Source organism: Muntiacus reevesi, chromosome 1, assembly GCF_963930625.1.
Source record: "Muntiacus reevesi chromosome 1, mMunRee1.1, whole genome shotgun sequence".
In the NCBI taxonomy this organism is placed as follows: Eukaryota; Metazoa; Chordata; class Mammalia; order Artiodactyla; family Cervidae; genus Muntiacus; species Muntiacus reevesi.
The window spans coordinates 150,135,569-150,153,853 of record NC_089249.1 but is presented as its reverse complement, the minus strand read 5'-3'; the positions used below and the strand labels follow the sequence as shown (position 1 = coordinate 150,153,853).

General features: G+C 40.4%; 1 protein-coding gene across 2 annotated transcripts in view; it reads right to left on the bottom strand.

The window, feature by feature from the left end:
* USP24 (ubiquitin specific peptidase 24) overlaps positions 1-18,285 on the bottom strand; it is a 136,377-nt gene that overhangs the window by 55,234 nt on the left and 62,858 nt on the right. For both annotated transcript variants that reach the window (XM_065912159.1, XM_065912165.1), the window contains exons 24-35: positions 18,140-18,255; positions 16,224-16,290; positions 15,985-16,095; positions 15,187-15,285; positions 14,922-15,095; positions 11,895-11,980; positions 11,630-11,723; positions 10,451-10,606; positions 7,594-7,691; positions 1,242-1,337; positions 897-1,125; positions 61-220 (exon numbers count right to left, since the gene is read on the bottom strand). In XM_065912159.1, coding sequence (XP_065768231.1) covers positions 61-220; positions 897-1,125; positions 1,242-1,337; positions 7,594-7,691; positions 10,451-10,606; positions 11,630-11,723; positions 11,895-11,980; positions 14,922-15,095; positions 15,187-15,285; positions 15,985-16,095; positions 16,224-16,290; positions 18,140-18,255 — 1,486 coding nt within the window. The remainder of the gene's footprint in view (positions 1-60; positions 221-896; positions 1,126-1,241; positions 1,338-7,593; positions 7,692-10,450; positions 10,607-11,629; positions 11,724-11,894; positions 11,981-14,921; positions 15,096-15,186; positions 15,286-15,984; positions 16,096-16,223; positions 16,291-18,139; positions 18,256-18,285) is intronic.

Genomic DNA, 18,285 nt, shown 5'->3' with positions numbered 1-18,285 from the left:
TGATTCTTATAGCTACTTCCTGTTCAATATTCTAATTATTTTACCCTTTTTAATCAGTACCTGAACTGCTGAGTCTGTTTCGAATTCCAGCAGGAAACAGAGAATTACTTTCTTTAATTGGCTGGCTACTCCCAACAAGGTCAAGCCGTCCTGCAGCTGCAGCCCATGACAGTCGCATGAAACAAGCCACGGTAGATGTAAAATCACTGACTTCCATTGTCTAAGGAAGCAAAAAAGAGTGCCGTGAATACTTGAACACGTCCCACTGACTTCAATAACCTCCTCTTGGTCTCCGTTTGCAGTCTCATTTCCCTCCAGCATCATCCACAAGACAGACAGCCTTTTTCATGCTTCTGTACTGTTCAGACTTACAACTGCCTCTCTGCTACTCACAATACAGAGACCCTGCTCTGCAGGTTCTGGCTTCAAATCACCCATTTTGTTATCACCATTTCCCCTCCTCCACACACAGCATCTGGTCTATGTGAACCACCACGTGACTTCCTACAGGGCTTCTTTTCTAATTGCTCCCACCTTCCCTTTTACCTGAAAACGTTCCTCTCTCTAAATGAATCCATGGAAATGGAATCACTACCCATTTTTAAAGGCTCAGCCCCTCCTACATGGAATCCTGGTGACAGCCGTATGTGAAGGACTAGTCCATTCTTCTCAAGTCCTAAAGAATGTCTTGCTTTGGTAGTCGTCTTACAACAGTTGATGTTTTCCACCTGAATTACAGTGGATTCTGCACTAGTTGATCTCTTTCTTACTTACTGTAAGCTCCTCGAGGATGATACTCACATCAGTAATTTTTATGTCTGCATAGGCCCTCCCCACCAGCGGTGCCTTCAGTAAGGAGGCCCTTGGGTCTCCTTGAACAAACACAAGTCACTTACTTGTATTGCGACTCGTGCAGCAGGAATGATCTCCTCAACTCTGATGGAAGACCGGTCAGACACTGATAGCTGTCGGTAGGATGACTTCTCTGGGGTGCCACATAAGGACATCTGCCTGCTCGTCTGCCGGCTGACGTTTCGGAATGGGCGAGAAGAAAGTGCTTCTATGCCGTCTTTGGTGAGGTCTTCATCCAATAAGGTTGGCAATGTTTGTCCCACGAGTAAAAATCTTAAACGGAAATAAGCTAGGCTAAGCCAAGGTCATTTCATACTATGTTTAAAGGATGGGATCTGGAAGAAAGAGTCAAGAATAGCCATCTGAGAGTAATCAATAGATTCACGTACCTTGCCAGTTGTAGACAGATGGAATAAACGCCCTGCCTTGTTTCATAGTCTACTTCTGATGGGATGGAATCCCTCTGCATGACATTTACAACCAAACTTCAAAAAAAAAGAGAAAAGAAAAGGCAGGATATTTAAGACTTCTGTTTCTTTCACAGGCAATTTTCTATAAGTATTTTAATGCTTATCGATTACTTCAAATTCTTACAAGATCCTTACATATAAATGGATCACACAGATTCCTATCACAATGATTTCTTATGGTGCATATAACCTTCCAGGTTCAGAATTAAAATTAGACTCCTTTCTTAGCCAAAAACATAACCAATACAGAGTGTTTAGATAGTTTTCCTTCTCACTAACTTGTTTGAGTTCACCAATCAACTGCTATCTTGGTATTAGAAGAGCTATCAATTCAAAAGTATATCCAGAATTGGTGTATTCTATAAAGCTTGTTTTTCACATCTACTATCACCTACATTGCTATAAAAGCTTCCCAACTCTTCTTCTTGCTTCTACTCTTGAAGCTTCACCTCCAAAATCTATTCTCAAAAGATCAACCAGAATGATCCCTTAAAAATGGGGGTCACCATGGGATTCCTCTGGACAAAATCCTCCTATGGTTTCCTATTCCCTTCACAGTAGCCTGTAAAATCCTGCATACCCTGACCTCTGGTATCTCTGTAACCTCATGCTCCCTACCCTTCTCCCCTCACTCAGCCCCAATCACACTAGCCCCCTGCTGGCTTTGCAGACACCAGGTTGACCCTCACAGGGGCTCGCGTGGATGCTCCTCTGGACAGCTTTCCCCAGCATCTCCGTATCTTGCTCCCTCACCTTCCAGTCTTTGTAAAATATCCCCCCATCAGGGAAGCATTTTCTGATCACTGCACTGAACCAGCTACCCGCTCTTCTTTGTCTTATTTCTTCTCTACAGTTCTTATCACCACCTGACATACACTTTTACTTCTTTATTGCTTGTCTTCCCTTCTGGACTATCATCTTCACAAAGACATGGATTTTTGTTTCACCTAGGCACTCCTCTGTTTCTAGTACTTAGAACGATGCCGAGCGTACACCGACATTCAGAAATAAGTCAGAATTAAAATGCCTTTGTTAGCACAGCTCTGTAATTGGCTGAGTGATCTGAAATGTTTTCACCCTCTATTTCCACTTCTGATTCTAGTCCCCTTGATCTCTGCAAGGTCTCACCCAACCTCTCTTCCCTGAAGGCCTCCAACAGAATTCCTTCAATTACCCTCTGCTCAAATTTCAAGTTGGCTTTCACTCTTTCCTTTCCTGAAGGAGATGGCATGCCTACTTTCTTTATGGAGCATATCTTCCAACTGCAGTGGAACTTAGCCCCATTGGTTTATCACCCCCCTTTATCTTTATTCTTTCCTTTTTCATTGGCCCCTTTTACCCAGCTCACAATGAGAACCAAGGCTTCTCCAAGTTAAAATCAAAACAGAAGAGCAAGCTTTCTTTTCAGTTATCCTATCCTTCAAACTTCGGTCACCTCCTCTCTCTCACTCATACATCAGAGATTTCCACTTACTGATTCTGCTTCCCATCCTTAAACTTGCCACTCAATACCTGGCAGGGGCTCAGGCTACAAGGCTTTCCTTATACATGATGCCTCCTCGGACATCCAGTGCCATTCTCCACTTCCCTCAAGGGCATCATGTCCAAACGATCACCTTCATGTGACTCACAGAGATCTTTTGCACAATCAAATTCACTTCTCTTGACTTTCTCAGTTTCCTCCATCTTATCTTCATTCCCCATATGGACTAAAGAGTTATCATTCACTCATTCTCCCAAGCTAGAAATCAGAGGGCCATTTTAAAAATGTTTCCTACTCTATATCTGTGCTTCCTAGGTGGCTCAGTGGTAAAGAATCCACCTGCCTATGCAGAAGACACAGGTTTGATCCCTGTGTTGGGAAGATCCCCTGGAGAAGGAAACGGCAACCCACTCCAGTATATTCTTGCCTGGGAAATCCTATGGCCAGAGGAGCCTGGTGAGCTAGTCCAAGGAGTTGCAAAAGCTGGACATGACCTAGAGACTAAACAGCAACAACAATCTTACATCTAATCATAAAGACTTGCCTATTTCATCTTATAAACGTCTCTCTACCACTGTCCCAAATTTAGAACCTGTCATCTCTTCTCTGGAACACTGTAACAGTTCTTACAGTTCTCCTTGCCTCCAGTCTCTTCCACCTGTATTCATCTTTTCTACTGCAGTCAGAGTAACTGTTCTAGCTAACTCTGGGCTTGGACACCTCCTGTTTTTACAAGGTAATGCTGAAATTCCTCACTATGACCCCCTCTTCACAGTCTCTCTCCTTTATCCTTTGCTCTACTCTCACCAGGCAACTGTCGTTCCCAAGACAGTCCCTTGCCTTCCAGGCTTTCACTCACCCCACCCCTCCTCTGGCTGAGAATGTCCTTGCCCCCTGAGTTACCTAGAGAATGTGACTCATCTCTGTCTCCAGCTTACATGTCACTTTCAGGGAATCATCTCCTAATCTTATTAACCCAAGCAAACCTTACCATTTAACCATAGCTTTCTTCGCCACTTCATCCCACAAAGCACCTTTTATAAGCCTCTGTTTCAATACCGGCAATAACCATTTGTTTTTAGTTAAACCCTGAGGCTCTCAGTTCAGTTCAGTTCAGTTCAGTCGCTCAGTCGTGTCCGACTCTTTGCGACTCCATGAACTGCAGCAAGCCAGGCCTCCCTGTTTATCACCAACTCCTGCAGTCCACATAAACCCATGTCCATTGAGACGGTGATGCCACCCAACCATCTCATCCTCTGTGGTCCCCTTCTCCTCCTGCCCTCAATCTTTTCCAGCATCAGGGTCTTTTCAAATGAGTCAGCTCTTCGCAATAGGAGGCCAAAGTATTGGAGTTCCAGCTTTAGCATCAGTCCTTCTAATGAACACCTAGGACTGATCTCCTTTAGGATGGACTGGTTGGATCTCCGTGCAGTCCAAGGGACTCTCAAGTGTGTTCTCCAACATTACAGTTCAAAATCATCAATTCTGCACACACCTTGCTTTATAGTCCAACTCTCACATCCATACATGACCAGTGGAAAAACCATAGCCTTGACTAGATGGGCCTTTGTTGGCAAGTAATGTCTCTGCTTTTTATTTATTTATTTTATGTCCCTGTTTTTAAAAATGCTGTCTAGGTTGGTCATAACTTTCCTTCTAAGGAGTAAGCATCTTTTAATTTCATGGCTGCAGTCACCATCTGCAGTGATTGTGGAGCCCAAGAAAATAAGTCAGCCACTGCTTCCCCATCGATTTGCCATGAAGTGATAGGACTGGATGCTATGACCTTAGTTTTCTGAATGTTGAGCTTTAAGCCAACTTTTTCACTCTCCTCTTTCACTTTCATCAAGAGGCTCTTTAGTTCTTCTTCACTTTCTGCCATAAGGGTGGTGTCATCTGCATATCTGAGGTTATTGATATTTCTCCTGGCAATCTTGATTCCAGCCTGTGCTTCCTTGAGCCCAGCGGTTCTCAGGATGTACTGTGCAAACAAGTTAAAAAAGCAGGGTGACAATATACAGCCTTGATATACTCCTTTTCCTATGTGGAACCAGTCTGTTGTTCCATGTCCAGTTCTAACTGTTGCTTCCTGACCTGCATACAGGTTTCTCAAGAGGCAGGTCAGGTGTTCTGGCATTCCCATCTCTCTCAGAATTTTCCACAGTTTACTGTGATCCACAGTCAAAGGCTTTTGCATAGTCAATGAAGCAGAAATAGATATTTTTCTGGAACTCTCCCGCTTTTTTGATAATCCAGCGGATGTTGGCAATTTGATGTCTGGTTCCTCTGCCTTTACTAAAACCAGCTTGAACATCTGGAAGTTCACGGTTCACATATTGCTAAAGCCTGGCTTGGAGAATTTTGAGCATCACTTTACTAGCGTGTGAGATGAGTGCAATTGTGTGGTAGTTTGAGCATTCTTTGGCATTGCCTTTCTTTGGGATTGGAATGAAAACTGAACTTTTTCAGTCCTGTGGCCACTGCTGAGTTTTCCAAATTTGTTGGCATATTGAGTGCAGCACTTTCACAGCATCATCTTTCAGGATTTGAAAGAGCTCAGCTGGAATTCCATCATCTCCACTAGCTTTGTTCGCAGTGATGCTTCCTAAGGCTCACTTGACTTCACATTCCAGAATGTCTGAATCTAGATGAGTGATCACACCATCGTGATTATCTGGGTCGTGAAGATCTTTTTTGTACAGTTCTTCTGTGTATTCTTGCCACCTCTTCTTAATATCTTTTGCTTCTGTTAGATCCTTACCATTTCTGTCCTTTATTGAGCCCATCTTTGCATGAAATATTCCCTTGGTATCTCTAATTTTCTTGAAGAGATCTCTAGTCTTTCTCATTCTATGGTTTTCCTCTATTTCTTTGCATTGATTGGTGACAAAGACTTTCTTACCGCTCTTTGCTATTCTTTGGAACTCTGCATTCAAATGGGAATATCTGTCCTTTTCTCCTATGCTTTTCGCTTCCTTCTTTTCACAGCTATTTGTAAGGCCTCCTCAGACAGCCATTTTGCCTTTTTGCATTTCTTTTTCTTGGGTATAGTCTTGATTCCTGTCTCCTGTACAGTGTCACAAACCTCTGTCCATAGTTCATCAGGCACTCTATCAGTTCTAGTCCCTTCCATCTATTTCTCACTTCCACTGTATAGTCATAAGGGATTTGATTTAGGTCATACCTGAGTGGTCTAGTGGTTTTCCCCACATTCTTCAATTTAAGTCTAAATTTGGCAATAAGGAGTGCATGATCTCAGGCACAGTCAGCTCTTGGTCTTGTTTTTGCTGACTGTATCGAGCTTCTACATCTTTGGCTGCAAAGAATATAATCTGATTTCAGGGTCGACCATCTGGTGATGTCCATGTGTACAGTCTTCTCTTGTGTTGTCGGAAGAGGGTGTTTGCTATGACCAGTGCATTCTCTTGGCAGAATTCTATTAGCCTTTGTGCTGCCTCATTCTGTACTCCAAGGCCAAATTTGCCTGTTACTCCAGGTGTTTCTTGACTTCCTACTTTTGCATTCCAGTTCCCTATAATGAAAAGGACATCTTTTTTGGGTGTTAGTTCTAGAAGGTCTTGTAGGTCTTCATAGAACTGTTCAGCTTCAGCTTCTTCAGCGTTACTGGTCGGGGCATAGACTTGGATTACCATGATATGGAATGGTTTGCCTTCGAAACAAAGAGAGATCATTCTGTTGTTTTTGAGACTGCATCCAATTACTGCATTTCCGACTCTTTTGTTGACTATGATGGCTACTCCATTTCTTCTAAGGGATTCCTGCCCACAGTAGTAGATATAATGGTCATCTGAGTTAAATTCACCCATTCCAGTCCATCTTAGTTCCTTGATTCCTAGAATGTCAACGTTCACTCTTGTCATCTCCTGTTTGACCACTTCCAATTTGCCTTGATTCATGGACCTAACATTCCAGGTTCCTATGCAATATTGCTCTTTACAGCATCAAACTTTGCTTCTATCACCAGTCCCATGCACAACTGGGTGTTGTTTTTGCTTTGGCTCCATCCCTTCATTCTTTCTGGAGTTATTTCTCCACTGATCTCCAGTAGCATATTGGGCACCTACCAACCTGGGGAGTTCATCTTTCAGTGTCCTATCTTTTTGTCTTTTCATACTGTTCATGGGGTTCTCAAGGCAAGAATACTGAAGTGGTTTGTCATTCCCTTTTCCAGTGGATCATATATTGTCAGACGTCTCCACCATGACCGGTCCATCTTGGGTGGCCCCACACGGTATGGCTTAGTTTCATTGAGTTAGACAAGGCCGTGTGATCAGATTGGCTAGTTGTGGTCTGTGTGATCAGATTGGCTAGTTGTCTGTGATTGTAGTTTCAGTCTGTCTGCTCTCTGATGTCCTCTCTCGGTGCCTACCGTCTTACTTGAGAGCCTTGAGGCTCTCAAGGGCAGCGATAATATCTTTGCACCCCCAGCACTAATGCCTTGCACAACATAGATTACTAAGAATCAGGTCCACCTTATCTCAAACTGATGTGGGAGTGACCAGAAAAAGCACAGTCTCCTCTCCTCTTGAGAATTTCCCCCACTACCAAAGGGGAAACACACATGCTTCTGTCAGTTTTCCAAATAATCAAAAGTCATTAAAACATTTAAAAATATTCTAACGACAGAAACATCATTCCTCTTATTACGACTCCCATAATACTTCAAATAATGCCTTGTAGGCATAAATAAGGCCTGGCAGGAGAAGTTAACTAAAATAACTCTATTCATTTTCTGCAATTCATATAATACAATATTGAAACTCTAACCTCAAACCTCCTGCTTTGAGAAAGTTCTCACAAAACGATTTTGCACAATTTCTTGCCATGTCATCATCAGCTGTTGGCATGAGTTTGGAGCTTAGAACCTTGGAAAAAAGATAAAGTAAAATTAATCATCCAAACATTTCCAGTAGGAATTATTCCTTTATACCAAGTAAAGCAATCAGACAACTTGAGTCAGAATCTCTTTAATTGCTGCTCTTTTCTACCTCCAGTAGTATAAGAAGGTTGATGTTTCACAAATAGTTCCATTTACTTAGCATGAAAAATCCTTCTGTTTTTAGAGAGTTAGTATGTTCCTCTTTCATGAAACCAGCAAATGTGAATGTCTCAGGCTCCCAGACTTACCTAAGAGCAGGTAACATTATGTGTTATGCTGCTATGTTCTAGAAAAAGTATATAAACTGAAGTTTTATAATAGTCCATTTATTATAAATGCTGGATGAATTTCCTGATAGTGATTCTAACTCCTGTTTACTGAGCAACTGTCTACAAGGTACTAGGCATAAAATGAAGTACTTAATTTGCTCTATCTCTTAATCTCACTCTGCAAGGCATAGGTATTTTATTCTACAGGGAAAGACTGAGACCTGAGAGGTTATGTGACCTTCCTGCTGAGGTCACACAGTTAGAATTTGAGTCTAGATGGGTCTCACTCTAACATCCATGCCCTTCTTATGACACTGCAGTATCCACCTAAAGGAAACTATTTTCACATAAATAATCAACCTGTAGTATGAGACTACAAATTTAGCTCACATCCTAGTTTTACCACTGACTAGTTGAGAGAGCTCACATACGTAATTTTCCTTTTTGCCTTGGTTTTCTCATCGGGTAAATGAGGACAATGATTACCTTTACCAGAGTATTGTTTGTAAGTAAGATAACACAAACTTAAGGTCCTTAGTATAAGCACTGGCACAAGACAAGCGCCCAGTAATTGCCTCAGTATTCCCAAGGTTTTAATCTAGATGTAATTCAAGGTCCTTTCCCCATCAAAAAAAAATATGATTCTATGAACTTATTAGTAATTTTAGGAGCTTAGATTCTTAATGTGATATTTTTGTCTAAAGATGCTTTCTTCCTAAGTTGCCCTTCGGGAAACTGGTTCCCCAGCTTCAGATCACAAGCATCATTCAGGAGAATGGGAACTTTCTGCTATCCTAACGCTTTCTGAGTGTTGACAGCCACAGGCACACACTCCCCATGCTTAATGGACAACAACTTAGTGAGGGTGGAAGGTTTTCCCAAAGGAATGGGTACTTCGAATATCCACTCTGAATTTCCCTAGAAGGCAAACATAAGTTAAAGATAGAAATGCAAGGACATGAACCTTTCAGGTTAACAGTAGAAGAAGTGCTTTGGGAGTGTTAGGGTTTCTACATTTTCTATAGAGCAAAAGGCAACCTATCAGAGGAGTTCCCAGTTAATCTGAAGTTCTAAAATAAGACTAGGGATAATTTACACAGTCCTTTGGCTCTAACATAATGCAATCTAAGTAGCTGATGACAAACCAGACCCACTGCTAGGTCAGTCAGATTTTCAGGGTGCTCTCAAATGTGGGTATTAAGATTTATACCTTAACTTTCTAAGACAATCATTCAAAAGTAAATAACAAATCTGGCAGCAATGCAAGATACAAATTTTATAAGACTGAATTAGCCAAAAATTTCTAGGGAATTTTCTGTTTTGGAATATTGTATGTGTTTTTAAATGTTCATAAGAAATGAGGTCAAACTTTATTTTTAAAATACATGCTAAATGTTTTTTCCTTTTGGACCCAACAAACACTTTCACAAGAATGATTATTTTAAGGCAACTATGAAACATTATCACAGCTCCACCATACAAACATATAAATAATGAGTTAGGCATAAAAATGAGTGAATATGACTTTATACTCCAAATTACGCTGTCAGATGAAATAAAACTTTGAAAACATGCCTGAGCAGGCACCTTCTTGCCAATTATGACCTTTGTTGTGATTCAAAACTTACTGAAGATAAATGGTCATTTGATAATTAAGGTTGCTTAGGCACTGATCTGGATTCCTCAATATAACAACTAACTAAATAAAACAATTTAAGGTAAAACAAAATCATCAGGGCTTTATATTTCCTAGAACCTTAAGAGGCCTGAGGATCTGTCCCACCACCTTCTAAAAGCAGGACAGTTTTCCACCAGCCACACCCTGCACAGTGCCTTGTTACCCATGATTCCAGCACAGTCTATCCAGCCTCTCCTTTGTCTTACTCAGAAGAACCTGGAGCAATTATCATGTCTTTTCAACTCTGTGGTAGTTAAGACTATCACAATGATTTGTAGATGGTAAATAATTAGTAAAGTTTACTGAACTGAATCTACTAATTTAAAACTACTGTTAGGAAGAAGGGTAATAAAAATATTCTTTTGCTCACATACTTTTAATAAAATAGCTTTTCAAAAAAACCCTAAAATAATAATGTTAAATGTGCTTTCTGACAAACTACATATAAACCTTCATTAATGGCAACAAATTGCAACAGCTTTTTTAAAAAGTTAGGATGCATTTAGTAAAAAGGCTGAAGATTAATAACTGATGTTATAAACAATTGTAAAACTTCCAGAGGAAATTAATTACACATTTTTATATATTAGGCTTCCTAATCATTTATTTACATACTATTTTGTAAGTATAACAATGTACACAGGTATAAGTTGGGGGAAAAAAGAGCATTTTCAAAGTCCAAAACAATAAAACACTTCAATTTATAGTCTATTTACTTATTTCTGACATCTGAAAGCATGAATCTTCAGACCAAAATGAATCTGTCAAAATTAAATTTAAAAAAATGAGGTTTCCTACTTCTAAGTTGTAGAGCACTCTGAAGGTGGACATTCCTGGAGCGAAAGATCGAAACAGACTTTCTAAAATTGAACTGGCGCTTGGCTGATGCTGCTGCTTAGAAGACAGGGACGGAGACTTTGAAGACTGAGAGCTTGCTTCAGACAGTAACGTTTTCTAAGTATAAGATAATGAAAAAGGGACATAAATGAAGGAGAAACATTATCACTATATATTCTAATATTCTTTTCCACTTTAATATACTCAAATCATTGACATTTTCTAAAAGAATTAACCTCAAAGCCACATCACTCTTTAATTATTAACAAAGCACTGAACTCCATCACACAGATCATAAATGCTCAACAGCATTCCCTTCTACAGGAATGCCTCTCAGATTGTATTCTAAGCAACACTAGTGAGGTCATCCTAATTTATTTCCAGGTTTTTAAAATTTGTACTACTGAACTCTGATAATTAAATTATAAGATTGCAGAGTATTAGTTTTCAGAATTTTGGGGGGTTAGTAATAGTAATATAATTTATAATTATATTAGTTTTCTTCTCTCTCAAATTAATATATAAGGTATATGTGATAAGGTTCTGACCTGATCTAAAAAATAATCACTGAAATACAAAATTCTTAGCTTAGTTTTAACAATTTTGTTCTAAATGAATTTATTCTGAAAATACAATTAAACAATATTATAAATAAAACAGAATTTTACTATAGATTCTAAAAATTAAACAAAAGGAACTTTAAATATCAACTGTGAAAAAATTAAGTGATAACTCATTTATGCAAGCAACTCAAACATATGCAACAATCACACTCAGAGAGGCATCATAACAGAAGAAAAACATCACAGTCGAATGAGAACTAGAGTCTGACCCTAGATGAGACACTTCATTACTCTGGGTTTGGGTTTCCTCAAAAAATACATGAAGGAGGGAGAAGCAGATGACATTAAAGGTTCTTCCAGTTCTAAAATTTGATGTCATTATTGACTACAGATAATTTAAAAGTCATCATGAAGTTCAGACTTCCATTTTATAGCAAAAGTATTTTTCTAAGGAAAAAAAAATCTGTTATGGGAAAGATGATATCGTACGACCTTTATGTGATGCTATGTTGCATTTTTACTGAATCATGATATAAAATTTCCATGCCTGTTAAATAACTATCCAAGATACTCATACCTTTCTTCCTAAAGAATCAAGTTGATCAAGGGCTTCCTGAATGGCTGGATCAGTGGGTATCAAGAGCAGAAGCTTTCGTACTCGTAGAGTTATCCTGAAATTTTTCAAATGTGAAATTTTTTTTCTTAAAAGCCACAGTTTCAAATAAAAAATAGTCAAATTTAGTAGGGGATGTGAAGTGATATACATTTGGAGAGAACATTTATTTGGTTCCCTAACTTTAATAGCTTGCTCTCTTGCAAGCTTCACAAACATTTCTATTTACCTTGGCTCCTCTAGATTGGCCAGCTGGTAAAGCATGTCAAATACATTACACACAAGTGCCATCACCACACCAGGGAGGGATTTCTCCTGAGGGAAGAAGCAAAACAGAGACACAAACTTACAAAAGAATTTTCTCCTTTTCTAATCAAAGGTACAAACAATAAAATGACTGGCTACTGCAAACTTGGGGCTTCCTTGGTGGCGCAGTGGTAAAGAATCTGCCTGCAATGCAGGAGATGCCAATTCAACCCCTGGATCGGAAGATCCTCTGGAGAAGGGAATGGCTAACCACTCAGTATTCTTGCCTGGAGAATACTACAGACAGAGGAGCCTGGTGGGCTATATAGTCCATAAGGTTGCAAAGGACTGGACATGACTGAGTGACTAACGCTTCCACTTTGACTTCACTATCTTAATACTGCTCAGAGTGGGATTTCATTCTTAAATTCTTACTACATGAAGAATACGCTTGCAATGCAGGAGACCCCGGTTCGATTACTGGGTCAGGAAGATCTGTTGGAGAAGGGATAGGCTACCCATTCCAGAATTCTTGGGCTTCCCTTGTGGCTCAGCTGGTAAAGAATCAGCCTGCAATGTGGGAGACCTGGGTTCGATCCCTGGGTTGGGAAGATCCCCTGGAGAAAGGAAAGGCTACCCACTCCAGTATTCTGGCCTAGAGAATTCCATGGACTGGGTAGTCCATGGGGTTACAAAGAGTTGGACACGACTGACTGACTTTCACTTTCACATGTAAGTATAGTTAGTTTTTAAGAAACATCACAATATTAACATTAACCCCGCAGGCTTCAGTGGTATCTATAATAAGATTATGCTCTCTAAGTTTTAAAGAGACAGCCACACAAGGATCTTACATCTGTCATTAAATGAAAGAGCTGTATATAATAACCCTCTTCATTGCTTAAATATTTTTACTTCATATGAGTGCTGGTTATTATCTTTCTAGACTGTAAACATGTAAAGAGGAGAATGTCTTTTGTCAGTTTTGTACCCATGGTGCTGAGCTCAGTTCTTGGCACAGAGAAGGGACAAAAAACCTCTACTGATTCATAAAATCATTTGACAAATACTGACTACCTATTAAGTTTCACTACTGCTTTAGGTGCTGGAAATACAGTAGTGAGCAAAACAGAGGTCTGCTCTCACAGAGCTTACATTTCACTGGGGAGAGAAAGAGGGACATTAAACAAGATGAATATTTTACACAGTATGTTAGACGGAAATAAAGCAGGGAAGGGAAATGAACTGAGCAGGAGTAGGAACAGGCTCAAAGTTTAGATGGGATCGCTAAGAAAGCTCACTGAGAAGGCTCCATCTGAGTGAGAGCTGGAGGAAGTGAGAAAGAACCCGGGTATCAGGAAAAAACATGCCTGGGTACTGGGGAAGAACAGGGGCCCAGGCCCTGCTGTGTTTGAGGACCAACATCGAGGCCGCTGCAGCCGGAACGGTGAGAGGGAGGGTGGGTCCTGGGGGAAGACCAGGGGAGTACGCCAAGCAGACCTGAAGGTCCGAGCAGACTCCGGCTCCTCCTCCTGGTGAGGTGGGAGGTGCTGAAGACTCTGAACTGAGGAACGGCGTAATCTGACTGGTCTGTAAGGAGGTCACGGGATGCTGGGCGCCACACACCGGAGAGGCTGACCTGGTGTAAGGGCAGAGGCCCCGAGACCAGAAGCAGCACTCCTGCCGCCCTCAGGCGGCGGGTGGGGCGCGACGGAGGCCTGCACCTGTGTGGACGCTGCGCAGGCAGAGAAGAGGAGCTGGCTTCTAGATGCAGATGTGTTTTAAAGGTAGAGTCAAGGATTTGGTGATGCACAGAGGTATGAGAGAAAGAAGGGACCCCAAGACACAGGAATGAATCCCTAGAAGAATAAAATAGGCATTATCTGAAACAGGACAAGACTGTGGGATGAAGAGGTTTGGGGTAGGAGCAGGTGGTGGGAAAGGGGGTAGCAGCTCAGTTTCAAAAGTTAGAATGGAGTGTCTATCACACATATAAGAGGAGATGCTGTGTTGAATAACTGGTTCCATGTATCAGACGGTAAAGAATCTGCCTGCAGTATAGGAGACTCGAGTTCGATCTCTGGGTTGGGAAGATCCCCTTGAGAAGGGAATGGTAACCCGCTCCAGTATTCTTGCCTGAAAAATCCCACGGACAGAGGAGCCTGATGGGCTACAGTCCATGGGGTCACAAAGAGTTGGACTAGACAGAGTGACTAACACAACCATCTACACTTCAAGCTAAAGATAAAAATTGGGGTATTATCAGTGTACATACAATATATGAAGTTTTGAAATTGGATGAAATTCCTAAATAAGATTCCTAAATTAGCGTAGACAGAGGAGAGGTCAAAGGGCTGAGCCAAGGAACTTCTTTCCATACAGATCAGGAAGATAAAGCAGCAGCAGAGGAGCCCAAAGAGGAAGACCTAGAGAGGGATGGAGAGCCCGGTGAGTCCTGGAAGACAAGTGGAGAAAGTATTTCAAGGGGAAATGATCACAAGGAACAACTCTTCGGAGATGTCGAGAAGATGAGGATTAAGAGGTAGACAAAACTTGTGGAGTCTGACTCTTCAAGAGGAGTCAAGAGAGGATGGTAAAGAGACTCCAGACTCTTTCGGGGAGCTTTGTTGATTTGAAAAGGAGAGAACTGAGGGAAACTGAAGCTGAAGTTTGGGTGAAAAAGGTACTTTTAAAAGATGGAAGTAATAACACAGCACATTTGACTGTTAATGGTAATGACCCAGTAGAGGACAATCAATGAAGAGAGATGTAACAGAGCAGCAGCAAGCAGGGGCCAGGCAGAATCACTCAGACTCAGAAGAGTCTGGTTCAGAAGTCTGACAAAGTAGATAGTCGTCTCCCAACTAAATCCCAGTGTTTCTGCGATACAGTACTCTGAAGAGCCAGGACTTATGAGAAAAGGACATAATCATCCAAATCTATATGGGCTGAAGGCAAAACTTCATGATGTTAAGTTCTTGTTTTGCACTTGAAGATTATCACTGGATACCTGTTCCATGGCGTATGATGAGCTGAACACCCCGCTGCTGCTGCTGCTGGAGCTGGTTGAGGAATCTGCGGAGCTCCCAGATGGTGTCCCGCTTCCAGAAGTTTTCACTGTGAGGATTTGTTCATCAGAGAAGCCCAGCTGGTGGAGTAGTTTTTGATCTTTATTCACTGTCAGCTGCAGAAAGTGGTTTCTTAATTACTGAGAAGGAAAACAGAGGAGAATACGGGCAACAGACTACAGTGACACAAAATGTATTTACACCTACCAGACTGTCATTTGTAAATATCTGTATACTGTCCACTGGAGAGCACAACTGTTTGGCTATCTTCCACCGGACACTCCCTATGGTTTCATTACTGTGAGCCTGTAAAATGAAGTGAAACAATATTGTAATTCGCTTATCAATTAATTTAAACAACTATTAGTGAGCACCTTATATGTACTGGGCACTGCTGCAGAAGCTGGGAACATAGCAGAGAGCCAAAAGACAAGAACCCTTGCCCTCATGAGGCTTCCCCTCTGCAGTAATTAAACATTCTATTCAATATGTCACTCCCCATCATGCATGTAATCAAATTCCAAATCCTTCCATTGCAGAGCCTTCCATTCTTCCCCTTCTCACCGTGCTCTAGTCACACCAGTCACTTTCCTTGCCACTGAATAAGACAAACAGACTCCCACCTCTGGACCTTTGTACCTGCTGCTCCCTAGGTATGGAAAGCTCCTCCCCAGAAATAACTTGCTCTGTCAATTCATTCAAGTGTCCATTCAAATGTGACCTCAGAGACGTTCCCTGTCCATTCTAAAATATGTCATGTATACCCATCTGATTCTGTGGTATTCTTCTTAAATCTTTATAACACTCATTATCACCTGATATCATGTACTTACTTATGTATCTGCTTATACTCTATCAACTTCCTTTCACTTCAGATCTTTACTGTAAATATGTTTACTAAACAGCTTTTAGAATAGTCATTCAAGCTACTATCTTAATCAATGATGTTCATATGAAAATAACAAGACAATATGGAAATGGCTTCAGAACTTAATGTAAACCTACCTCTACAGTGAAGGTATCTTTGGTAGACTCATAAGTAACGTTAAGAGTTAAAAGATGTCCATGGAATGAGGCACCATGAGGTAGAATAGTTCGGGGAACAGAGTAAAAATCCTTGAAAAAGACACAGCAAGTCAAACAAACAGCACAGCGCCACAGTTAAATGTCACAAGAATACACTCCTAACAGACTGAGACTAAGCATAGGATGATAGAGCTGTTTTACAAAGAAGAGAGGCTTACCTCTATAGTGATCACGTAACGTTCTGCCAGAAGCAGTAACCGCTCAATTATTACAAGCTTAGTGGATCTATGAATTAAAAAACATTTTTTGAACATACTTGAAATGAATTGCTGACATGAGCTGAATTTCAGTCTCTTTCACCAAAACCACAATCACATTTAGCCCTCACTGAAATCTGCAAAATTAAACTTCCCTTTTACTCAAGGGGGAAATGGTTCAAGCGAGTCACAGCTGTCACACACAGATGGAATAACAGGGGAGAAGCTGGCCCTGCCCCACATTTCCTTTTCTGTCCTTTTCTTTCTTTGTCTTTTTTTTTTTTAAACAGTTGTCCCACAAATAGAAGGCCTGCACTTCTTCTGGGTCTGCAGGCTAATATGTTTATCAATTCACCAAGAATGAACAGTGAGTTTGAATCTCCTAATCTTACAACTAAAATATGCCATATAATTCTGTAAACACACAGAACCTGACAAAGTTCTGAACTGCCTGAAATTTAGAAGACAAATGCAAATCATTTAGTATGCCACAAATGAGAACTGCTGTTTAATTAGCTTATGAATGAGTCAGAAGAAAAAGGCCCCCCACCCCCCCCAAAAAAAAATGTTCATCTGGTTTATGTGACTATCCTGTATAGTTAAAACATATGCAGAATATGGTATCCCAAGGATTTTCAAAATAGTTAAGAAATCAACACACATCAAAAGATAGAATCATCTTTGGAAGAGAAAACACATAGCAAGGAAGCATGGAGCTCTCAGACTCTGAAAATGAGACCTGAGGTCTCTTTAGGTCAGAGTTAAGGAATCTTACATATCGTCTGAAATAAGAGGACTCCAATATTCAGCAGCTTATACAGTGACAGCTCCACACTTTATTAAACACTACATGTGTTAACACTGACAGATGAAAATCCAAGTGCCCTCAAACAGTTGATATTCCAGAAAAATACTTCATATAGGTGTATTTCTAAATCTCAGGCATGCTGATTAGCAGTACTGGAAATTTCACTTTAAAAAAGAGTTGGTTAGCACAGGGAATCATACTCAATATCTTGCAATAACCTGTGGAAAATAATATGGAAAAAATATATATATATATAACTAAATCACTTTGCTATAAAGTGCATTAAAGGCTTTAAAAAGAAAAGGAACATCCCCAACTGTAAATAAAGAGAAAGAAACACATAAAGTGATTCCCGAAGGAGAGACTCTATGGGCACCGACCACTGGAGGGCAGCAGAATAAGACACAGAGGGAGCTCCTCTGAGCACCACTGATCTGGGGCTGCTCACCAGTAATGACTTGTTAAAATCCCACAGAAGTATTTTAGCTGCTTCAATTTAATTTTCTATATATTCATCTATTCTCCTTAGTATGCCAAAGAAGTACAAAAAATGCTGAACTCAAATTTCACTGACAACATCTGAAAACACTCAACACAGCAATGTGACTTAGAGGTGTCAATTCAAACTTTTAACACAATTATTTGAAAAATAATTTTAAGTACATAACATTTTAACTATGATTATATCATAATGTACAATGTTAATCAATATGCCACTTCATTTTGCTTGCATTGTTATTGTCGTGATTTGTCTATTCAAAAAGTTATGTCTAAGTAAATATTTCAAATTTGAAAAAATTATTCTTCATACAAAGACTGTATTTTGGTTCAGTCATAAAGAGTAGGCTACTCATATTACACAGAGTTAAAGTAAAATGAATCAAATGATAAAATATGTAACAGGGAATATATAATTTTCAAGGATATGACTATTTGAAAAATATATGAAATAAAATGAGGAGATGAATAACTGAGAGGTCTCCAAAGGAAGAAAAAAGACCCCAACCTTGCCTTTAGGCTGACTCGTCTGTGTGTGCTGTGTACTCCTGTCACCCCTGCGATCGCTCACCTGTAAGGAGACTGGACTGAAGTGGCTACAGTTGGCATGGCAGTCGCTGTCAGCATTTTCGTGGCTCTGGTCACAGCGTGCGTCAGAGTGGGGCCACCAAGTGCTGAACTGGCTGCCTGCGCAACGAGAAATCATTCTACACCAGG